Below are 23776 nucleotides of genomic sequence, written 5' to 3'. Positions count from 1 at the left end.
AAGGATGTCTATCAATTCATGCATCCACGACTCTCTTTGGACTAGGGTTCCTGTGGAAACAAGCAAGGATTTGAACACCAGCAGCTCCAAAAAAATAAAATAAATGAAAGGGGGGTTTCATAGACAGAAAAGACATGGAGAAGGGCAGCAGAGAGAAACCCGCCGAATTGATAAGCCCGCTGTAAGTAAGAATCACAAGATGCCGAAAGGCCTCGGAGTTCCAAACTTTAGTGTCGACTTTGGCAAAGCTTCCTATCAAAGGAGCATTGATAGCGGCGTCACTACTGCTAGGAGCTGCATCTAACGCTGGCTAACAAGGCCAAATCATGCAGAAGCGGAGGCGGCTTCCTGGTAATCTTCCAAGGAAGAGAAGCAAAAGTGTCAATTTAGCCGAGACAGGCATGGTACCCTGCCGGTACAACGCTGAATATGCAATGCACGTGTTGTGTTTCCGGTTCCCCGACGATCACAGTCTTTGTTCCCATTTCTTAGGATTCCATTGTGCTTACAGGTACTCCGTACAAGTGCTACAGTTTTTTTTGTCAAATCTCTTATATGGAGTCGACAAGGGCATTCGGCCATTGGGTCGGCCGACATGAACCGGGGTTTATGACAAACTCCATATGCAGCCAACGAAACGAGCTACGGTACTCCGTACGGGGTGAGGCACTTTTCGACAGCATAACACATAATAGCCGTGCGTCAAAAATAGTTCATCCTCCGTTCGAGCTCCCTATTCAAGATGATCCAGGAGAGAGTGCTACAGGATGATAGGACGATGCTCTATGAAGCTCCAAGTCGGCGGATTACACGTCGAGAAGGCCACCGGACATGGAACAGAACTGGTTGTGGGGCTAGACAAGCACCACGGCTCGGATCTTTCCTCGGGCTAGGTTTAGGGTGAGGCCATGCCTCCAGAGCGTCGTGAATCGATCACCGATCCCACCGCATCGCGCTCAAGAGCCATGGCGGAGCCTCTCCCCTAAACCGTGGTACGCCTTGTAATTGGCGAGAGAGTAGCATGCAAGGTCACAAAAGTTCTAGCACAGGTCGGCAGAGTGCAGAGTATGCTACCTACTGCAGTAGCTACGCTTCGAAGGATTTGGGGGCCAAGGATGCAACCACGGCACATCGGAGATCGGCAGCCTGACTCGTAGGGCTGAGGCTGAAAAGCACCATTTTACTGGCTAATGGGCAGCGTTTGCTGGGCGATGGACAGGATGAGTCTAGCTAACAGTATTGTGTCTAAATTCGCTACCTGACCGGGGTTGATTTTGAACCCCTATCCAAAGTCATTCACCGGGGCGTCTGGCCCTGTGCAACTTCGACCTTGTCAGGTTGGTTGTTTTTGGAAGCCAAGTACTTCGTAAATAGGGCTGGGATTGCTGCTTACCGGTCAGTAGCACGGATCAGGTGTTCCTACAGATCTCCTAGCATTCAGCACAGCTTAGGAAGGTGATCATTTCTCTCATTTGATCATAATCGTCATCCTTGTCTTTTTAAACATCTGTTGTCTGCTTTACGTCTATTCCGGACTAGTACTTGGAAATGACCCAACTAAGCCTGCAAGGCAGTTTCTTCTCTGGCCGCGAAACTGCCTTTGCTCCAGCTCTCAGTAAAATCGGTTCTTTTCCTTTCCTTGCTCTTTTCGCCTGGCTTTCCCCAGCCTCCGCCTCCAGGGGTGCATATGATAATGCGGTCCCCTGCTGACATGGCAGCTGTGTTTTTGGCTCCCAAGTTGATGTGCCGCTCTTCATATTCCGTCTGCCCTGCGTCCTCTTCCCCTTGGAGCCTCTTGAGGGACCGCTCCCAATTCGCCTTTTCCACCTTTCTTACCCATAGGTTCAACCCACACTGGGCATCCTCTCCACCATTCAAACCGTATGGACGATATACGCGCCTCTCGCTGAGGATGGACACTTGCAGCGGTATACGGAATTCTATATCTCGGATGACTCCATCGCCTCCGCGGTGCTGACCGTCACCACCTGATCCTTCTCGAATGGAGAACTCCTTCAAGATAACGGGATATCTTCGCTCAAAGATCTCCGAGTCTGTGATCCTCGTGTTGGTCATATGAACGTGCACACCGCTCGTACCAACCCAGTCGGGTCCAGCACCACTTCCACCTGCAATAGTCTCATAGTAGCCAAAGCCCTTGACAGCTTGCTTGCCGGATTGATTGCCACCAAATCCGAATGTAAGGTTATTGCAACATCCCTGACTGGCAGCACAAGCTTGGAAGGCCTTAAACACAACATCGGTAATACGTTGACTAGTCAGTACGTTTCCACCGACGACAGCTGCATTGCCGGATGGTGAAAGGAGAGACTTGGGGGGAATCTTGACGTGGATTGGCTTCAGGCATCCTTGGTTCAAGGGAATGTCTTCGGAGATGAGGCAGCGTAGGCAGTAAATGATGGCGCTATAGGTGATTGCCTGGGGAGCATTGATGTTGCCGTATACTTCGGGACCGGTTCCTTCAAAGTCAAACTCAGCCTCGCCTGCTTCCGGATCGATGGTGACTTTGAGACGAATGGGGGTTCCGTCGTCCATATAATCTACAGCGGATAACTCCTTGCCCTCGAATCGCTTGTAGACGTCCTTGAGCAGCCTGCGTACACACATCTCGGCATTCTTCTGGATGTTAACCATGTAAAACTGAACAGTTTCTTCGCCGTATTCCTCTATTAAAGTCTCAATAAGAGATATTCCCTTATTATTGGCAGAGACCTGCGCTTTCAGGTCATTGATGTTGTCGGCAAGGCATCGCGTGCCACTGCATCCAGGATACTGGGCAGGCTCATTATAAAAAAGCTCGATAACACGTTCCTCATCGAATTTGCCGCCGCTGACTAACTTTTCGCTCTTAATGGAGGCTCCTTCTTGGAATAGTTCGCGAGAGTGCGGTGGCATGCTGCCGGCGCTGATTCCACCAATGTCGGCATGGTGGGCTCGGGATGCTGCGTAGAAGAGGATGTTCTCGCCCTTGGGGTCGAAGGCGGGCATCACCAGCGTCACATCTGGAAGATGGGTGCCTCCGTACGAAGGGTGGTTTGAGATGATGACGTCCCCCTTTTCTAGTCGTCCTTTCCAAATCTCTGCTTGTCGACGGACCAAGTGGCTCATACTTCCTAGATGTACGGGCAAGTGTGGTGCGTTGGCTACCAGGTTACCAGAGGCGTCGAATATGGCACAGGAGAAATCGAGTCTTTCTTTGACATTTGTGCTAACGCTTGTTTTTTGCAGAGCTCGGCCCATTTGTTCTGCAATAGCCATAAATCTGTGACCGAAGATGCTGAGCATGATGGGATCGACTTCGCGGTCTCCTCCTGTGCTATGGGACCTATTCATAATTAGTTCAGTTCTAACATAATAGGCGGGTCTATAGGCATACTCGTCTTTGGCACCTTCTTTCGAAATATCAAGCACAACATGCGTTCCCGTAATGAGAGCCTTGGTCCGTGGAGTCACGACAATGGTTTGAGTTCCGTCTGCCAGCATAGCTGGTCCGTTGACCACATCGCCCTCGTTCAAGTCCTTGAGCTTGTAAACAGGAGTCTTGACTCTGCCGCCATCAAAGTAAACTTCCTGTTCGCTGTGTTGCTTCTTTGTAGAAGCTTCCTGCTTTTTGATCGTCTTGAGCTGCTGGTCAATGGACTTTTCATGATGGCGGTAGCTTTTTCCAATACCGCGAACTCTCACATCATCTACGATGATGTCCCGATCATCCAACGTGAAACCAAACTCGTAGCGATGATGCTTGACAAACGCCTTACCAAACTCCCAGTCTTTGCCATCAAAATTCGCCTTTGCTTCTTCTTCGCTAGGCTTGATAATCATGAGAGCAGACTCAGTACCGCGGTATCTGCAGTTGAGATACTCCTCAAACACAATCTCATTCTCATCGAAACCTTGATCTTTGAGAGCGGCTCGTGACTTGTCTTTTAATTTCTCCATCTTGGCCTGGAGTTCAGTGATGACTTTGCCGCTGTCTTTCCAGACTGAAGAATCAGGCTCTTGTCGCTCATCCACAACGTCTGCAAGAGCCATTCCGTAGGCGGAGAGGACAGATGAATATCGGTGGACAAGGATCTGGCTAATACCGAGAGATTCCGCGATGGCGACGGCATGCTGACCGCCGGCACCGCCAAAGGTCGCCAGTCTGTGCTTAGAGGTATCGTGGCCCTTTGCTTCAGTGATGGACCGAATGGGCCTTGTCATGGTCTCGTTGGCAACTGTTAGGAATCCAAAAGCGACCTCATCGACGGACAAGTTCTTTCCCGTCTCCTGGTTCACTTGGTCTGCCAGTTCCTGCAACACTTTTCTGCTCGCTTCCAGATCCAGCCCCTCGTCCTCATTCTTGCCAAAGATTTTGGGGAAGAATTCAGGTAGGAGACGGCCCAAGTACAGGTTGGCATCTGTGACAGTTGCAGGGCCACCTTTGCGGTAACAAGCTGGGCCGGGGTGAGCACCAGCAGACTCAGGTCCTACAACGAACAGCCCGTTGCGGAAAAAGAGACGAGAGCCACCACCAGCGGCGACGGTGTTGATGTCAAGCTGAGGAGACTGAATCGTGACACCGGCAGTGGTTGTTTCAAAGACGTGCTCGTACCGACCCTCTCCGTAACGAGAGACGTCTGTGCTAGTGCCTCCCTATTTCAAGGTTAGACTAAGTTGTAACTCGAAGATTAATGTAGGCGAGAAATTTTACCATGTCGAATCCAATAACGGGAACCCTCGTCTCTTCATCATACGATGTCATGGCATATCCTACTACACCTCCTGCCGGACCAGATAAAATGGCTTTGAGACCCGTAAATTTGTCGACATCCACAAGACCACCATCGCTCTGCATAAACTCACAGCGAGCGCCCTTGGGTCCCTTTTCGTGCTTCACGCTCTGCGTGCCCAGGCCTCCTTCAAAGCCTGCTTGGAAGCCATCTATGTACTTCCTAATTGCGGGAGTTAGATAAGCATCTGCGCAGACTGATGTTGCTCGCGGCACAAGTTTCACCATGGGCATTAGCTCGTGACTGAGTGAGATGTGTTGGAAGCCAATCTCCTTTGCGATCTTGCCTATCAGGGCTTCATGGTCAGGAAACGTATACCCGTGCATAAGACACACGGCTATACTGCGGATTCCCGAGTCATACACCTTTTGCAGCTTTGCTCTTATGTCGTCGTGTTCCGGGCGCCTCAGTATCCTGACCGTCTCGCCGGAGAGACCCCTAACGAGGTCCTTACCCTCAGCCTCCTTGGTGCCCGCTTGAGCATCTGTCGCCGTGATTGTCCTCTCCGGATCCTCGGCATAGTCTTCCAGTGTGACGCGCTCATCAATCTCGACAACCTGCTCGTACAGGACATCCGGCTTCCTGATAGCCAGGTCAAAGATCTTGGGCCTGGACTGGTTCCCAATCGTCAAGCAGTCCTTGAAGCCCTTTGTGACGACCATGGCAATCTTCTCGCCCTTCCTTTCCAGCAACGCATTGGTCGCTACAGTGGTGCCCATGCGGATGGAATCAATCTTGGATGTGTCCAAGGGCTCGCCGCGGGGGATATCCCGCTTGAGGAAATGGCTCATGATGCGCCGGATTCCCTCAAGCGGCGCATCTTTGTAGTTTGCCGGGTCCTCAGAGAGGAGCTTGATGATGATTTCTTCGCCATTGTACTCGCCAACGCAGTCGGTGAAGGTGCCGCCTCGGTCGATTGCTATGCGAATGCCGCGCTCTTTGGATGTATTTGCCATGATGAGGGTGACGATGAGATGACAAAGATATGGAGATGGAGGGGTATCACCAAAAAGATCTTCAATAGCAGACAATGAGCTTGATGAGAGAAGAGCAGCACTTCAACGGTCTAATGCTACAGTATATATATTACATCAACTCAGCTGCTTAGTGAGCAATTATCTCATAGCGAAGTCGGATTAAACAACGGGTAGCTACATGAGGCGATGATTGCCGACAAAGGTGTATGTGCGTGTACTTTGAATGGCGGGGTGTGGAGAGCTCCAGTATTAGTCCTCGCAGTGGCGGGGTTCCGTCTCCGTAGGAATAACATGATCAATCATGAATGATACCTGGTGAGAGACGTCTTGTATAACATCCTGCAAGATGACGAAAAGTCTGATTGGTGTTTCTATCGACCTATAAATCACTCAAATGCCATGAGAAGACACAAAGCATCAATCAACAACACTCAGACGAGAGCTGTCTTCCATTCCATTCAAAACAATCCTTGCTGCTGCTAGAAGCATTACTCCGCAATACAACACTCCAGGACGCCAAGCCGACCGGAGATACGTGACACTTTGCTGTGAAGAGCTCATAGTGCAAAATCTGCCTCCTCCACCCATCCAATCATCAAGGCACTTTGGCCGAGTGGTCTAAGGCGCCGTGTTCAGGACTAGTCCAGAATCGCGGTCTAGTAATAGGCGAGGGTTCGAATCCCTCAGGTGTCATTCTTTTTGGGTTTTCTCTCTCTATGTTGTGTTCTTCATAACGGAGATGGGGATTTCTCTTTTTGCCCTCACTGCCTATTTTGGATGGTGTACGGGGTACGTACATTTTCTTGTCAGTCACAATTCACAGTTTGTTTGCGTCATCTGGTGTGTACAAAGTACATGCAACTAGTATATCTCTTCTCAATATCTCATCACGAGCTGCTCATAATCTCACTTTCATGTACGGTAATAGACTTGTGTTTCTTTTGCTGGTAACTGCTCTGAGATTTATTGTCTATATATACAATGTCCCCTGGTGGTGAACGGCGTTGAAAAGATCATCTCCTACGCTTTCGTGGAGCTTCGTTAGGACTTTTGCCGGCTGGTCGTTTCTTAGATCCAGACCCTCCCTTCTCTTCTACCCTCGCTGCTCGTGTGTTGGGCCCTATCTTAATACAACTGCTAGCTTCATTGTACATGCAGATCCTTTTCCCTGAAATGCCAGTTCTCTTGAGATTGTCTCGACGAGTACTGCCTTTGTTTCCATACTCTCTGCATTCACCATCCTCCATCTCACTGTCTTCGCCTTCTGACAGTATGTGTTTATCCTCATCTAGATGATAAGTCCATGCATTGATTCCATTTCTCATATGATATTTCTCCAAATCGTCTCTGAGATGAGTGGCAATAAAAAGGGCATGATCCTGACAATTCCGGAGCATGGTGACGCCCTGAATAAACTCAAAATAAGAGCCCATCAGATTCACCGATGCAATAGGGTATTGGTGATATTCCAGCCTACCCTCAGCAGAGGTGGACGCATAGTGCGCAAAGAAGTTGATATACGTGCCGTTCGTGGTAAAAGTCATGATTCCTGCCATGTCTTCCAAGATTTCTGCTCTAATGTGAGCGAGAGCCAGATTCCTCATGTAGACGAGTGCCGCACCATGGCGTGCGCTGACTGCCTCTAAATCATTGACATCTCCAGATGTAAAATCGCCAGCGAGGTGTGGGTGAACAAGCGAAGCATGATCGCGAACAAGACATACAGCGGCAGATACGTATTCAATGTTCATGCACGGGTATGCTTCCAATCTGAAGCCTTGAGCGAACCCGGGACAAGGCTTCTCGATTCCTAGGGCGAAAGGTGCGTATTCCGGGAAATCATCGAAGCGCTGACAAAATGTTCTGATATATTCGGGCCGATTTGGAAATGCTTGGAACAGTGGCATCATCTCAAACATGATGGCTTCTTTTGTTGTGCCTAGATACGAATGCATTGTGTAAGACTGCCATTTGTTGGTAGGCCAGTCGGGCACATGCCGTGCAGACTTGAGTCGCATTTGCAGCCATTCCAAGTTTCTCGGTGGTCTGGACATATCTAGCGTGAGGACGCCATTTCGCAGCTGTACAGCTGGATACTCATTTGAAGGGACTAGATGGTTATCAAATACTTTGGGAGCGACACTCAAGCTGTGGTGTATATGCTCGAGAATGTCGACAAATTCTTCTCCCAACTTTTCCTCAGCCTGGTGTGAATCGTCTTTCGCTACCGGGATATGGCTCGAGTCATTGTGCTGTTGATTCCGATCATCTCTCCTGATTTTTTGTAAAAGAGGATACCACGGCGCGAATCTCTCTGGTCCAGCTTGGCCTTCGTTTTCCATTGGTGTAAGTGCTTTTTTATTTCTCCTTTTGGAACGCCTTAGTTGAATTTGTGGCGTGTCTGAATCATCTGCAACTGCCGCGTTTCGTCTTCTTGCTTTTGGTGGCATGGTTGACTGAATGTACTGATTGTTGTATTTGCCCCGAGTTTATTTCTAGTTTGAAGTGATTGCAGAGTTGCCATATAATGCTAGACTTTTATCGTATCAAGTTCATATTGAATTCGGAAACTTCGGTCATGTTATATCATTTTTCTCACCCTGTAAAGAAAACCCGTCAGACATTGTTCAATAATGACTGAGATAATATTGTTCGATAACAGTCAATCATGCAGATACAGTTCTATGGTATTTCAAACTTTTAATCGATGACTCTAAGCCGTATTTCTTTGCTGTAGGAGGATTTTGAACATGATGACACTCAAAGCGGCAGAAGCTGGCTGGCGAACACAATGGCACAAAGAACTGTCATGAAAGCCAGTGGGGTAATTTGGCCCTTTTAAGACTGTTACTTTACAGTTATGTGCAAAATTAACTTGATTTCTATACTTAGTTTTTTTCTTTTACAGGTGAGCGGGTGCATCTTTAGTATCCTAAGATTATATTGAGGTGTTCGCGACCACATTGTAGTTCTCTTCTTAGATAGTACGCATATGTTTTCCTTGCACGCTTTCCCATTTTAATTATTTCACATATCGCATACTTAGGTATTATATATTCTAAGAGCTTTTTCGCAGCCTTTGAGCTGCACAGCCAATAGTTCGTCGGTTTATTCGGTCGGCACGTTCATACTGTTAAGATTAATGTTCGTTGATGCGGGTCGCGTTGCAATGGCAGCCTTGGTACCTTCACGGCGTTGTACAACACGCATATTAATTCCGGATAGATTCCATATAAATAATTATACTGGCAAGCCTCGTGCTCCTCCAGCGCAAAATTCACTTGCTTTAACTTCGATTACTATGGAAAGCCCACGCTCGCTTAAGCGATTTCTGTTTGCAGGGGAAATTTCTCACTTTAATTACTTGCAGACGAAATGTGGAACACAGAAATGCGCATGCGACATACAGACTTCAGTGCTTTCACAACGCAGGTGTCCATCGGTCGGTGGTTAGGCATCAATGACAGCCTAAATAGGTTGGCAGGATCCTTCACATTCATCTAAATGCTACACCATCAACATACTAACATACTCTCCGTCAGTTCGTTACCGATACCTATGCAACATATCCAATCTTAGACCAACATGAGACAACGGCTTTCCAAATCCACCAATTCCATATTGGAGAAGTTGAAGAGGCGAAACCCGGTGCCAAATGGCGGAACTTCTTTTTCCCCTACGGCCAAAGGTACTGATGTTTCTTTACCCTCCACGTCACCAGCCTCGGCACCACAGTCTGTTCAATCGCAGTCTGTATCCAACGCAGCTGTTTCTATCGTACGCACTGACGGTGACGTATGGGCTCTCGCGTTCAAGATGGCCCAGGAGAGGGAGGGCAAGCTAATGCTTGCCTATGAGGAGTATCTATCCTCTCTACAAAGTGACAATGCAGCCAGTGGAGATCTCTCAATCCCCGACTTCATTACTTCTATTGTAAACAGGGCGATAGAGGAAAGAGAGAAGAAGAAGTGGCGCTTCTCGCTCCTTGGCACATCTATCGAGGTTAGAGCACAAGCTGAGAGGCTAACAAAATTCCTCCTGTGGTCTGATCCGATCATTAAAGCTACTGTGAGCAATCAGCCATACGCAGCACTAGCATGGTCTGGCGTTTCATTGCTTCTTCCAGTAAGCGCTTTTCCTCCAGTCTTGTAGCTTATGCTAATACTCGTAGCTTGTCACCAGCGGCACCACACAAAATGAAGCTATGCTAAAGGGTTTTAACTCCATTGGCGATCTACAAATGTATTGGCGAATCTGCGAAAACACCGGTTCTCCATCTATCTATGATTCATCTCCACAGCCTTTTATCGAATCTTTAGGCAAATTATATTCCTTCTTTATTGAATACCAGGCTCGAGTCATATGCCACCTCGCTAAAAGTCAGCTTTCCCGAGCATGGAGTGATATAACCAGCCCTGGAGAATGGGACGAGAAGATACAGGAAATTCACCAACTTAACAACAAATGCCGCGATATTCTCCATCTTGTCAATGCAAATCAGATTGAGAGAAACTGGAAAGAGCAACTACTTGAGATGCAAGAGTCGCGGATTTTTCTCGATAAGATATACAATACTCTCCTAGAAAGCGGAATAGAGAACCAGAAGAACTACGAGGAACGGACAGAGAGAGAGCTCCTTCAAACTCTCGCATCCGACTATCAAGGCTACAAAGACTTCAATCCACAGAAGGTCAAAGGTACATGTGAATGGTTTTTTGCGGATGAGAGATTTCGCAACTGGCGCGATAGCAATGCTTCCAGTCTTCTTTGGGTCTCAGCGGGCCCAGGGTGTGGAAAATCTGTCTTGTCGCGGGCGCTGATCGATGAGCGACGACTATCTACCAATGTCACCACATCTACCGTCTGTTATTTCTTTTTCAAGGATGGTGATGAAGGCCGAATGTACGCTCATAATGCTCTTTGTGCAGTAATTCACCAGCTTTTTACGCAAGATTCCACTGGCAAATTGATTGCACAAGCTCTCGCCGCTCATAAAAGCTTTGGTGAAAAACTGGCCCAGAGTTTTTCAGAGCTATGGGAGATTTTAATACGGTGTTCCAACTCATTGAAGTTTGGTGAAATCATTTGTGTTATCGATGCCTTAGACGAATGCAATGTTGACAGCAGAAAGAGCTTTATCGAAAAGCTCAAGGAATTTTATCGGCGTCCCTCTGAGCTATTACGTTCAAAGCTCAAGTTTCTTATCACCAGTCGTCCATATGATGATATAGAGGTGTCTTTCAAATATCTCTCTGGTGTTGCTGGGTATCTACGATTCGATGGTGACGACAAATCTGGGGATATCGGCGATGAGATCAATTTAGTCATCGATGACAGAGTAAACGAAATTGCAGAAGACTTTAAAGAGGAGGATCGCCGATTAATTTCAGATAAGCTTAAGAGCATGGAACACCGCACATATCTCTGGCTACACCTCACACTTGACATTATTAAGAAAAGTCCAAGCGAATACGGCAGGCGCATTGATGTCGAGGTTCTTCTTTCTAGCCTACCGACGGAGGTATCCGAAGCTTATGAAAAGATCCTGGATAAAAGCAAAAGGCAAGATTATACGGAAGCTCTCCTTCAGATCCTTCTAGCTGCAACACGCCCTCTGACTTTGGATGAGGCCAACTTCGCCCTGACAGTGGCCACAAAGGAGCAAGGGTTTGACTCTCATGCGGCTTTGGAAAATGATCTTTGGCCATCAAATAAATTCAAGGATGACGTGAAAAACCTATGCGGTCTCTTTGTTACTGTTCATGATGGAAAATTATCTTTCATACATCAAACAGCCAGAGAGTTTCTTACCCATGCTAAACAAGGAGGGAACTGGAAAGGGAAGTTCAACAACGAGCCAAAACTTCACAGCAGGGTATCGTTAATTTGCATACGATATTTACTCTTGCTGGACGTTGCAACTGTCTCCATACAACGACAAAATGATTCGCCTTATCGGTTTCTTTTATACGCCGCCAACTCTTGGGCTCTTCATTATGCCTCGCAGGAAGCTACTGACACTTATTTGTACCGGAAGGATGCGCTCACGCTGTGTTGTATAGACCACGTTTGGAAAGACATAGTATACGTCCCTCGTCGGGATTTCTCAGGTCTAGAGTGGGCCAGCTATTTTGGTCTACAACAAATTGTCCAAGATATCCTGCTAGAGAAGGCGGATGCCCGACACAATTTAGAAGCGGCGCTAAAGTTAGCATCAGAGAAAGGTCACAAAGAGATCGTTCAGATGCTTCTAGAGAGCGGCGCTGCCATTAATGCAAAGAGAATATATTATGGAGAAGAAACAGCGCTACATATAGCATCAGAAAAGGGCCATAAAGAGATTGTCCAGATGCTTCTAGAGAATGGCATTAATGTTAATGCAACGACATACTCTAGGAAAACAGCGCTAAATATAGCATCAGAAAAAGGTCATAAAGAAATTATCCAGATGCTTCTAAAATATGGCATTGATGTTAATGCAGCGACAATCTCTAGGGAAACGGCGCTACGGACAGCATCAAAAAATGGTTACAAAGAGATTGTCCAGATGCTTCTAGAGAATGGCGCCGATATTAATGAAAAGGGAGACTATTATGGAAAAACGGCGCTACATATAGCATCAGAAAATGGTTACAAAGAGATTGTCCAGATTCTTCTAGAGAATGGCGCCGATGTTAATGAAAGGGGAGGCGCCGTTGGAGACACGGCGCTATTTGCAGCATCAGAAAGAGATTACAAAGAGATCGTCCAGATGCTTCTAGAGAATGGCGCTGATGTTCATACAAAGAGAGGCATTGATGGAATGATGGTGCTAGGGGTAGCATCACGATTTGGTCACAAAGAGATTGTCCAGATGCTTCTAGAGAGTGGCGCTGACATTAATGAAAAGAGAAGCCATTATAGGGATACGGCGCTACATGGCGCATCAGAAAAGGGTCATAAAGAGATTGTCCAGATGTTGCAAGAATGGGAAGCGAAATAAGAATCCAATGGCTATAACATTAGCACAATACATGTATGGAGCGCCCTTTTCACTATTTTTGTTATAAACTGATGGCTAAGTGAAAGTGAGAGTGTAGTTCTCCAATAGCACCGATTGTAAATAGCAGATTTCGCAATTCTGTCTCGGTTCAGAGGTGATGGAAACGCTCTGATCTTTTTGTTTCGGTCAAAAGGGGTGATAACGTTAAAACCAGCCCTTCTCCATTTTCCCTTCAATGAGGCTTCGACGATGGTGCTTCGCTGCCAAGGATTTTCATTGCAATTAGTCGGGATTTTAAAACCAACCAGCAGCCAAAACCTGGAAGTGCAGCTTGGCCAATTAATCCATAACAGCCCGTCATTTTTTGAACTTGCTGCCAATCGCCATACAACCATGATCAGCGCCAGCAAATGACAATCAAGGTATAGCCAGGTATGACGCAATCGATTTTGAAGGCCGCCCAATTCAGCAATCACGACACCACGCATAATATTCCCAGGAAATAAGGCATTCGACACTTTACAAGGCCCTTGTCTAAGTGACATGTACTCCGTAGATACCCAATTATGCGCAGAATACGTGTATCGACCACAAAGAGCATGATTCGCTTAACAGCGGCTGCCGTGTTTGGGCAAGCGATGCCGCAGGGACAAACCACGTTTTTGCCTTAATCGGACACCCTCCCATAGGCGGAAGACGCAAACAAGGCCTTTGGGGATGAGCATGTCGTATGTCCTGCCGTCCACAGGGGTCATGTGTGCGAGGTATGACGATGAAGGCCCCAAGTTGGTGTTGCAGATCAACGGTCTTGGGCAGTCGCTGCCCATCCACGAATGAATAAATGCAGCTGCTCTGTCCCTCGAGACAAGATCAACAGCCTCTCATCATCCATCGCTCAGACATATCGACATCACCACCTCATCTATTAAAGCAGTTCGCCTGCCCAACCAAAACATTGTATAACCACCGCCACCAGGCACGCACCACCAAGGGAATCAGTCACCAACAATGGCGCTCGACCGCATCGTCAACATCGTCCTGCGAGCTGCAGAGCTCGTCTTCGCTACCATCGTCGCGGGCGTGACAGGCCAGCACCTTCACCAGTTCCGTCATGCGTCCGACTGGTCCCAGGGCCGCTTCATATACACCGAGGTGGTGGCAGCGCTGTCCATGTTCTTTGCGTTGATATGGCTCGTCCCCTTTTCGTGGTCCTTTGTGCATTGGCCTGTCGACATCATTCTCAGCCTTTGCTGGTGGGCTGCCTTTGGCCTCTTGGTTAACGTAAGTGACTATTATACATGTATACAGTCTATCTCTCTTTCGATAATATCGAGGCTGACTTTTCCTTTTTCAGTTGCTGGGTAACTCTTGCGGCTACATCTTCGACTGGAACAACGTTCACCCCATCTCTGGTGACCAGTGCGGCAAGTTCAAGGCCGACATTGCCTTCATCTTCCTGTCGGCTCTTCTTTGGCTCGTGTCTGCCCTGCTCGGCATCTTCTGGGTTCACAGCCATGAGCGTCGCGCCCGAGTCGATGCTGCCCACCGCCAGCACCACCGCCGCTGGTACCGACGCAACCGCGTCTAAAGTGCTATACGCAATTAGCATCTGCAAATCCGCAAACAGCCATAGGCGACACACGCTCATTCATGATACCCTTGCTTGTATACTTTCCTTTGTCGTCTATGGTTTATAATAATATGAAAAGGAGGTTGGGGTTGAGTGGGGGATGAGGGGAGGGTGTGAGAAAAAATTGTTTTGGCAATGATGTTGTATTGCTTCTGTCACTTCCCATAATGCCGTTTCAACCTAATGACTTTATAACGACTATACCCCGTTAAATTAGCACTTAATTAATATTATTTTATCTTTGCTACTCAGAGCACGCATCTGTTTGTTGCCATCGTGCTTATCTCATTTACATCTACCCAACATGAAGGAGAACTAATACCCAGACATGGCGCATCGTTCTCCAACCTGATTATCGTGATATCAAAGAGAGTTTCTACCAAGGATTCCGTTTTGGTAATAGAATTCCAGTTTCGTGCTACGGTCTATTACAGTTTCCGGCATATGCTGGAATTCAGAAACCTTTGGTCCACCGACGCCATGGCATTGATATTCGGACAGCATAAGCTCTATCCACAACGAAGCCCCAGTGTAGATCCTCCCGTCAACGTCACCTCCACAAAACTTGCTGTGCCACAGCAGCATTCCTCCAATCCAACACGATGAATTCATGCTTCTTAGAGCCAAGCTCTTCTACTACAAGTAATTCTGTAACTCACCAGCCACAGCTAAACTGATGATGCAACGATGATTGTTGTTGCCGCCACCCATGAGCTCCACCAAGACGCGGCCCCACTAGCTGCGTCATCGATAACTCAATCCAACTTCAAACGTCCTTGCATCACCATCACATAGTCAAAGCGGCAGAGAAACCGTAAGCCAACTTGCTTTCGTATTTTACTTCTAGCTCGCTATAGGTTACCTAAGCTGTCAGGTTTCCACAAACCATCCCCCAGAGAAAAGCGGGTGCGGCGCAAATACTCCGGAGAGAGGCTGATAACCAACTCAACGTCACCATGCCCCAGATATGACGGATTGATATGGAGATGCAAACGCCTTAACTCATTCCTGAGCCATGAGATCTGTGGCTGCTCAGGTAAGGTTAGCAAGGGCTAGGTAGCAAAGTAAGAACATTCGTAAACAGATCGGGAAAGCTCCAGAGTTGAACGCCATCGGTTGAGGTTACAGCGTGAGCCACCATGTCATCATAGACAGCGATCAGGTCTTTGCGGATGGTGATCTGACCAAGTGCTATATAATTACGATGCTCCTCCGTAGTTCCCGTCCATTTCTCAGATCAATCCAAACTTTTAGTTTAACTGTCAAACACCACAACCTTATCACAAAACTTATATCTACATCTTCGAAGCCTAACACAATCTCGTCACCATGTCTTCTCTCATCAACAAGGTCAAGGAAAAGCTCCATTCCGACAACAAGACGGAGCAGCCTGAGGGCACTCATGGACCTCACAGCTCCCGAGCTGCCAATGCTGCCGACCCTCGCGTCGACTCCGACCGCGACCACCGTGAGCAACTGGGCCGCCATGATGGCTCTTATACCACCGGCGGAGACAACTACTCCTATGGCGGTGACACTACCACCCAGGGCACGACTGGTACTTCGACCTTGGACTCCAGCAAAGGCACTGGGTTCGGCTCAACTGCCACCACCGGCCCTGCTTCCAAGACTGCCGGCATGCACAGCTCCAACTTGGCCAACAAGGCTGATCCCAGAGTAGACTCTGATCTTGACGGCAGCCGCAACATGGGCCTCCGCTCCAGTGGTGCCACTGCTGGAACTGGAACTGGAACTACTGGAACTACTGGAACTACTGGAACTACTGGAACTACTGGAACTACTAGAACCACTGGAACCACCGGAACCACTGGAACCACTGGTTTCGGAGCCGGCACCGGCACTACCAAGACTGCTGGCATGCACAGCTCAGACATGGCCAACAAGGCTGACCCCAGAGTTGACTCTGACCTCGACGGCAGCCGCAACATGGGCCTCCGCTCCAGCGGCGCCACTGCTGGAACGGGAACCACTGGAACCACTGGCTTTGGAACTGGTACTGGCACTACCAAGACTGCGGGCATGCACAGCTCAGACATGGCCAACAAGGCTGACCCCAGAATTGACTCTGACCTCGACGGCAGCCGCAACATGGGTCTCCGGTCCAGCGGCGCTACCTACGGCACCGGCACCACTGGTACTTCTGGAACCACGATGGGCACTGGAATGGGTACCGGCATGGGCAGTGATACTCTCACCAGCAGCGGTGGTACTGATACCTATGGCTCGACTGGCATGGGCCGGACCTCAGAGTTCAGCTCCGGTACAGGCCATCAAACGGGCATGGGCCAGGAGACTACGAGCAGTGCATATGGCGGCGGTATGGGCAGTCTCGGTGGAGGCTATGGAACAACCCGCCAGGCTACTGGCCCAGCTCCCACCACGGCCGGTCCCCACAAGTCCGACATGATGAACAAGATGGATCCTCGTGTGGACAGCGACCTCGACAACAGCAAGACCTTTGGAGGCGACAAGACCTATTCGCAGTCGTGAGTGGGGTATATTTTCCTGCCCTGAGGAAGTCATCAACTTGCTAATGACTTCCAGGGACAGGACCACGGCCAAGGATCCCACGGATGCCGCTCAGGTGCCACCTTCAGTCTTGCGGAAGCACATTGGTGAGCCAACTATTGAGCATGGGGATAGCACATATGATCGTGTGCGGAGACACAGCGTCTCTCATCAGGAACAGCATCGTGGATTGTAGGAGTAGGCCGCAGGGAACTTTCTTTTGATGGCTCATTGGACATGCAGTCTGTAATATTATTGTATTTTTAGCGTCAGGTCAATGAAATGAAATTGGAACCCAAGAAAAAAAAGGAATTATGTGAACGTATTCGTCTATTTCTCCGTAGTTTTGGGTCGTTTAACCACATTGTCCAGCGGCGCGTGACTTGCGGCCGCAGAGTCAGTCCAAGCTGCCATGGCAACATGGGTGCCAGGAGGGGAGTGCAATATCTCGTCGCTCACGTCCCTTGTCTTGTTGCTCCGCACGAGAATCCGATCAAAAGAGACACGTCAACATGCACAGACACACTCGGTGTATCACCACGCGTAATTGGCACGTCGTACGAGCTGCTGAGCAGATACCTATGCAACACAGCCAATCGCAGCTGGGAGCAAACAGGATTGATCATCTATCAGACAGCCACGCCGGTGCGGCTGACTTGAGCGAGGTAGGATTGAGCAAGGGATGCATCGGAAGCGGCTATGCCGGCGAGGAGCTGAGAGCGCAGAGCTGTCTCAGTCGGGAGATTTGGGAGGGGACGAAAACCGGGTTTCTGGGTGAAGCTGGACGGAGTTTTAGGCACTCGAGAGGGAGATGCGAAGTCGAGATTTGAGATGAGATGAGCTGAAGGTCACGATGCCAGAAGGTGTACAGAAGGTGTACAGTACAATCGATGTACAGGCACAGGCACAGGTACAGGTACAATCTCATGGCGGGGGATCAATGTTAAGGTACGGAGTACCTACAGAGTGACAACGGCACACAGCGCCAGCCAGCGCAAAACCCCACCTTCTCTCCATGTGCCTGGCCTACCTGAACTCCTCCAAACAACTACAACCCCCACTAAGCCGCATCGCATCGCATCGCATCGCCGCTCAAGATCGGCCTCTCTTGACCTCTTCTCTCCATCTTGGTGGGATCCAGAGAGCCTCTGTACCGTACTGTACCGTACTGTACCGTACTGCTCTGTACTGTATTGTGCTGTAGCCTCCACCGAGCTTTCAACCAGCTACAGTCCTCTCCCCCGGCAGCCAATACACAGTACCCAAAACAAGCTGCTCTAGGCTCCAGTCCTCCGGCTGTATCTGAAGCCTGCCGCAACTGTCGCATTTCGCCATGAATCCGCCATAGCATAGTCCTCACCAAGTCTCTTCCAACATCATGTCCACTTCAGCCTCGTCCATCCCCCAGGCGCTTTGGGCAGCACAGATCCCCCTGCACATCACTCACCGGTCCGCGCCCTCCACGCCATTCATCACGAGCGTCCCGCGCTTCAGCTACCTGTCACTGCTACTGCCGCGCCTGTCGGCCTTCTTCGATGCCCCCTGCTCCAGCTTTCACTTTGAGGATGTGCAGCTAAGGAACCTGGCAGTGGGGTTGCTGGCCGACCTGTACGCGCCTAGCCTGCCGTGGCGGCTGGTGGTGGATGATGGGGTTGCATGGGATATTGGAGATACTTTTCTGAATAGCGTCAAGGAGGTGAGCCTTTCCCCATTCATCCATCCGCCCTTTCTTTTCGGTTCCTCTGTCTTCTTTTGTTTGCTCTTTGCTGCAGGCACATGCTGCAGTACTGCCCCCATGTGCATCGCTTCACACCGGTTCTTGGGACAGCCCATGCTCATGCTGCAGTCAGGCCGACTTTGTTCGCTACGGCAACGCCAATCAGATCATGAAGATGAGCAAGGAACACACCACCCAGCTCTGGAACTCGGTCATTGACAATGACTATGCTGCGTTTTCCAAGATACACACCCGCCTGCTCAACGCCCCAGCCACTCTCAAGCACGCCCCCATTCGGGTCTACATCCCTTCAACCCCCCCTAATGCAGGCGGTGATGGTTCCCCCTCTGCTCCCGCAGCCGGTGAAGCTGGATCTTTCAGGATCGTCCAATCCTTGGTCCCTGTCGTGACACCAGACCGCAAGCCAAAGCTCCTGGGACAGGCTCTCAAGGACTTGATGCCCATGCTGTTTCCCAGCAGTCGAGACCCTGTGCTGGCCAGCGTGGTGCTTCACGGTGTGTCCGCTCCTTTTGATGCCCCATTAGGAGAAATGATGAGGGAAGCTGCATATCCCGATGGCTGGCTTTGCTTCGTGGTCGTTGTCTGAGTTGTCACTGGTTGTAGCTACGCAGCCTCTTGGGAAAGGATTGAGCTTATGGTAGGAGTGGCGTCAAGGATAGGCTAGCGATTTGGATCATTTTGTTCTCTCAATATAGACGGCACTAAGTTTGATCATCTAAGTTCTTCTCCGTAGTATGTGTTTGTTCTTTCATAGTATTTACAAGTCGGGTATGGCTAAGTAAACGTAATCTCTTTACCCATGAGACTTCTATATGCGTTCTCGATAGCTTTCCTCTTTCTTTGCTTTGCTTGCTCATCCACGCCAACATCTTCCTCTTCGTCCACATCCTCTGGACCGGGAAGCTGCGGCATCCACACTCGTATCTGCCCATCCAAATGGGCACTATAAATGGCTCCGATCGAGTTGCCGCCTCCCATGGCAGGCCCAATCTGTCCATTGCCGCCCCCTGCACTACGCCACGCAATGTTTGTGATGCGGTTTCGCCCCATTTCATTGCCTCGAGGTCCCGTGGAGAGCGTAGAGCCAGGGCTTCTCAGGCGGCTTACCACAGTTCCGTCGTGGAGGTCCAAAAGGAGGATTTCCTGTTCGTTCGGCCAGACCAGAAGCTGGCGGCCCGTGGAGAGGCCTGACGGAGTGACCAGGAAACTTGCAGTTTTAGCGTGCTGGTTCTGCACGATGGACCCAAAGCTGGCAAGCGTGTTGGCTCCTGTATCGGTATCCCAAACTCTAACGCGGCGGTCAAGCCCAGCCGACACAATGTACCTCCCATCGTCGGTCCATTGCAGCCCATTGACAGCTTCGTCGTGGGCCTGGGCTGAGACACGAAAATGCGGCATGCTACCCCAGTCGGACCCAGACGCCGTAGCGTGCTTGAAGCGATGCACAATGCCCAGAGAGTCTTCCTGATCGAGCTGTGCTATAACGCCACCAGCGCGCCGGATATCCCATATGCGGGCCTTGCCGTCTGCGTGGCCACTGACGAGGATGTGTTCGTGGCGAGGACTCCACGCCGTGCTGAGAACGGGGCCGCCGTGAGCAACGAGTGCCTGAACAGCGGATCCTGATTTGAGGTCTACGAGCCGGACATTGGAGTGTTGGGTGGCGCACGAGATAAGCAGGTGAGGTGCTATTGGGCTGGAGGCGTGGGAATATACAGTGGCATTGAGGTCGAACTCTGCGGACAAGGCTGCCCGCGAAGTGGCCCACAGCTTGAGCGTCTTGTCGTAGGAGCTAGACAGAAAGGCATCAGGGTCGAACGGGTAGAAGGCCAGATGCGTGATGCCGTGGCTATGCCCTCCGCTCCTGGGACCGCCCGTAGACCGGGTGATGGATCCCACTGGCCGAAAGGTGTGAATCTGGTATGGACTTGGGCAGCTCTCCAGGTTCCAGAGCTTGATGGCCCCGTCTGCACCACCAGAGAGGAGGATGCGGCCGTCAAACTTCTCCAGGGCAAGGCTGCTCACCCCTGCACCGTGAGCACGGAGCCTGTGAGGGCGGTCCTCTAGCACGGTCTGCTGATCATTGTCGGGTAGACTAAGCTCGCCATTGAAGCGGTGTTGAGGGGCTGGTTCGAAGGAACGCAGAAGTTGAGATGCTACGATCTGGGTGAGGTCGCGAGGAGGCAGATCACCCACTTCGCGGGCCAGCAGACGAGACTGCATTCATCTGAGGGGTCTCGGCAACGGACAGTAGGTATGTAGGTATAGGGTACTTAGAGAGGAAACGCTGTTGTCCAACGCCGTATACTGGTACCTACCTGGTACGCAGCTAATAGCAGCAGTACTTTGCGTCGAGAAGCGTGAAGTCGAGATGTCGAGATTGGATGAAAAGCATGGAGCACATGTCACAAGTTGCGCGGGTGATGTCACCCCCAGGCGGTCAGAGGCTAACCCCACATGCTATTGGTGCTAGTACCGCTCCACGCGCAAACTTTCTTTTGACGATATTCTTCCATTCCCATCACTCGCGACGCTTCACTGCCGCCAAGACGGCTGCTGTTCTTCTCACTGACCCCGTCGGTCCATTGCATTAGCTGCCATGATCTGCTCGATACGGCTTAGTTGTCTTTTTGCGGCACGTTGGAACCCGTGAGTAAGGAGGACTAGGCGAGGGATCGTCCTGATTAGGTACATATCAAAGCACAGGCCAAGGGCAAGGTGAGAGGAAACAACAAGAAAAAAAAACCCAAAAGAGAAACTCCCACGGAGAACAAGGAAACCATGGGCTCTACAGATGAATACATGCAGTCGTCTGCCCCCGGAATTGCCGAAATCGGGGATTCGCCGCTTTTGCCGCAGTCCTCCCACGGCCGTCGCCAGGATCAGCGCGTGCTCGCTACCGTATACGACGCCGTCGCAGGTAAGCTAAAGGGATCCGAAATGAGCCTCTCCCGGCAGTTTGGAAATCATCGTCACGTGAAATTGACCGTATGCAAGGAAGGGTCACCTATGATAGAGTGTTGCGAGATGAGGGCCAGGACCAGAAGAAATTTCAGCCTGGGATCATCGACCAGCGCTCGGCCCGAGATGGCTTCAAGCTCGCTCCAGATGATGTCTTGTTTCGCCGCAAAGACGCCCCGGAACGCTATGCGGAGCATGATATCTACCGCGCGCACGAGTGGGAGCTGCCCAACGGCGGCCAGGGCGTCTTGCCGCAGAGCGATCTTCTCAAAGCCATTCACGAGTACTCGTCCGAGTTTTACGGAGCCCTGAACCGCAACCAGCGGGTGCTCGAAAGTGGGCGTAATTTGGACGAGCGTAGCATGGATGAGACGGCACTTCTGGCGCTAGGCATCCTGCTAGAAGAGGCGGGGCGAGAGGTTCTAGGTCGACGAGGGCATCTTGTCTTCACTGAGGGCACCCAGGATACTCATGGCGACAGCAGCGGTGAGCAGGAGTGGCAAGGAGGCAGTGCGGCGCAGGACTCCGGCGGTGATTCTGTGGTGGGCCATGAGGACGTCGGATCCCGACAGCCGGGAAGGAAGCGAAGAAAGCTTGCGAAAGCAGATGACGACTGACTGTAACGTTGGCTCGGCATTGCCATGATGGGAAAATCGTCGTTTTGCAGGGACTCTGCCATGGAAAATCTTGCTTCTCAGCGCAATTAGACGCTCTTCCTTAGTTCCAAGTCGGTCTCGCTGGAGAGGAAGCCAACAGCTCAAAGTGCCGAGACAAGTCCGTAGTTTCGAAGATTGCACACTGCCCGTTGCCTTATCCAGTCAAGCGATAGAAGCGAAGGCTGTTAGATGAAGACCCAAGGCAGGAGATGGCGAGATTATGCCAGTGACTCAAAATACCTAGTGCAGCCGATGGCGAAGAGAGTGTGCTCGTCAAAGGAGCCAAGGATAAACCGTTAGCTCTAATTCGACTAATAATATTATACATGTACTAAATACTGCATGATAAAGATTTCATTTGAATTGGGTGGGCGTGCTCGGCACTGAGGAGCTAAGTAATGATGGCATCTACATTTAGTGGAAATTCTCACAACCCATCCATCATACTGTTATTATTCACGCAAGTGTATTACGACACCCCCATCCAGTGAAGCTACGAGTATATTTCCGCGTCGTAGCGTCGTATTTGCAATAATGATCTACCACTGGAGTACCCATGAGTGGTTGTTGGTTATCCCAAGTAATGGAGCCTCCAATGTTACATTCTATGTGGAACTCAGATTGCCAGCCGAGTACAAATACAGCGTACGGGTGCGCACGTACCGCTTTCGTGTGTCCTCGCAAAGACATTACAAAGCGATTAAGGGGAAGAGGATGCATATACAACTCTGTGTTAGACTCACGCATATTTCTCTTAGATTCAAGAAGCAGATGGGCTGCTCCATATTTGCCTTAGTAACTCAGCGCCTATTACAACTCATTTCTGACATGTGCTTGTATATCTCGCAGATCCTTCTACTTTCCCTTTACATTAATTTCTTCTTTATTCCAAATACATCTTAGGCATCATCTACCGAGCCGGGACGAAGCGCAGCACCACTTCGTGCCCCCAAATTGTGGACTGACTTTAGGTTGCAACTAACACCGCATCCGAGTTGGCACGTCCCGTTTCCCATCAGAGGTGCCGCTAGAAAACAGCTCCATGACTGAACCGGAACCGAAAGGATCTGCTCGAGACCTGCGCATGTGGCTGCTTTGTCTTATTACATTACATGCACAGTAGCTGGCATGTGATGTGCCAAATAAACGAGCCGTCCCTTCCTGTCCAGTGGTTCTCTGAGGCTGGCCAAACAATGCGGCCTCACGAAAAAGCAATAACCGGGTGAATGCAGCAAATGATCGACATTCAGCACGACGTTGCGGCCCAATGCATTCTCCTAGGGAAAATAGGGTACCTCGAAAGAAGCAAGAAAGAGGAAATGCAACAACCCTCCGAGACATGTACTTGAGAACCCCCGGGTCTAAACCTCCGCAAAAGCACGCACACCCTCGCACAGAACGTGGTTGGCTGTGGTTGATACTACTTGGTACAAGTATAGACTCAAGGAAAGATGTGATATGGACAACCTGCATGCAGACCGAATGCACGATGGCGAGGCTAATCACGCGG

The 23776-nt window shown here is 50.0% G+C and overlaps 8 protein-coding genes across 8 annotated transcripts; 5 read left to right on the top strand and 3 right to left on the bottom strand.

Annotated features, from left to right (window-relative positions):
* Positions 1-1497: 1497 nt before the first annotated feature.
* Positions 1498-5749, bottom strand: TRIVIDRAFT_73591 (uncharacterized protein; the record flags this gene model as incomplete). Its single annotated transcript, XM_014104955.1, has 3 exons — positions 1498-3346; positions 3398-4656; positions 4715-5749. The coding sequence occupies 3 exons, from the start codon at positions 5747-5749 to the stop codon at positions 1558-1560; spliced, it is 4083 nt and encodes a 1360-aa protein (XP_013960430.1).
* A 1337-nt stretch (positions 5750-7086) lies between these two features.
* TRIVIDRAFT_129118 (uncharacterized protein) lies at positions 7087-7644 on the bottom strand (the record flags this gene model as incomplete). The annotated part of the gene is made up of 1 exon (XM_014104954.1): positions 7087-7644. A coding segment is annotated over one exon (558 nt), but the record flags the coding sequence as incomplete, so codon positions are not given.
* Positions 7645-9355: 1711 nt separating this feature from the next.
* On the top strand, positions 9356-12752 carry TRIVIDRAFT_218384 (uncharacterized protein; the record flags this gene model as incomplete). The annotated part of the gene is made up of 2 exons (XM_014104953.1): positions 9356-9895; positions 9942-12752. The coding sequence occupies 2 exons, from the start codon at positions 9356-9358 to the stop codon at positions 12750-12752; spliced, it is 3351 nt and encodes a 1116-aa protein (XP_013960428.1).
* Positions 12753-13760: 1008 nt separating this feature from the next.
* Positions 13761-14340, top strand: TRIVIDRAFT_35929 (uncharacterized protein; the record flags this gene model as incomplete). The annotated part of the gene is made up of 2 exons (XM_014104952.1): positions 13761-14033; positions 14107-14340. 2 exons carry the CDS (start codon positions 13761-13763, stop codon positions 14338-14340), a joined length of 507 nt encoding a protein of 168 aa, XP_013960427.1.
* Positions 14341-15711: 1371 nt separating this feature from the next.
* TRIVIDRAFT_127703 (uncharacterized protein) lies at positions 15712-17107 on the top strand (the record flags this gene model as incomplete). The annotated part of the gene is made up of 3 exons (XM_014104951.2): positions 15712-16537; positions 16652-16889; positions 16948-17107. 3 exons carry the CDS (start codon positions 15712-15714, stop codon positions 17105-17107), a joined length of 1224 nt encoding a protein of 407 aa, XP_013960426.1.
* Positions 17108-18289: 1182 nt separating this feature from the next.
* TRIVIDRAFT_55590 (uncharacterized protein) lies at positions 18290-19235 on the top strand (the record flags this gene model as incomplete). Its single annotated transcript, XM_014104950.1, has 2 exons — positions 18290-18607; positions 18762-19235. The coding sequence occupies 2 exons, from the start codon at positions 18290-18292 to the stop codon at positions 19233-19235; spliced, it is 792 nt and encodes a 263-aa protein (XP_013960425.1).
* A 188-nt stretch (positions 19236-19423) lies between these two features.
* On the bottom strand, positions 19424-20872 carry TRIVIDRAFT_36327 (uncharacterized protein; the record flags this gene model as incomplete). Its single annotated transcript, XM_014104949.1, has 1 exon — positions 19424-20872. The coding sequence occupies one exon, from the start codon at positions 20870-20872 to the stop codon at positions 19424-19426; it is 1449 nt and encodes a 482-aa protein (XP_013960424.1).
* A 558-nt stretch (positions 20873-21430) lies between these two features.
* TRIVIDRAFT_63538 (uncharacterized protein) lies at positions 21431-22227 on the top strand (the record flags this gene model as incomplete). The annotated part of the gene is made up of 2 exons (XM_014104948.1): positions 21431-21569; positions 21647-22227. 2 exons carry the CDS (start codon positions 21431-21433, stop codon positions 22225-22227), a joined length of 720 nt encoding a protein of 239 aa, XP_013960423.1.
* Positions 22228-23776: the final 1549 nt, after the last annotated feature.

Source organism: Trichoderma virens (assembly GCF_000170995.1).
Source record: "Trichoderma virens Gv29-8 chromosome Unknown TRIVIscaffold_2, whole genome shotgun sequence".
NCBI lineage: Eukaryota > Fungi > Ascomycota > Sordariomycetes > Hypocreales > Hypocreaceae > Trichoderma > Trichoderma virens.
Note: the sequence above shows the minus strand (reverse complement) of the source record. Positions and strands in the feature narration are given on the sequence as shown.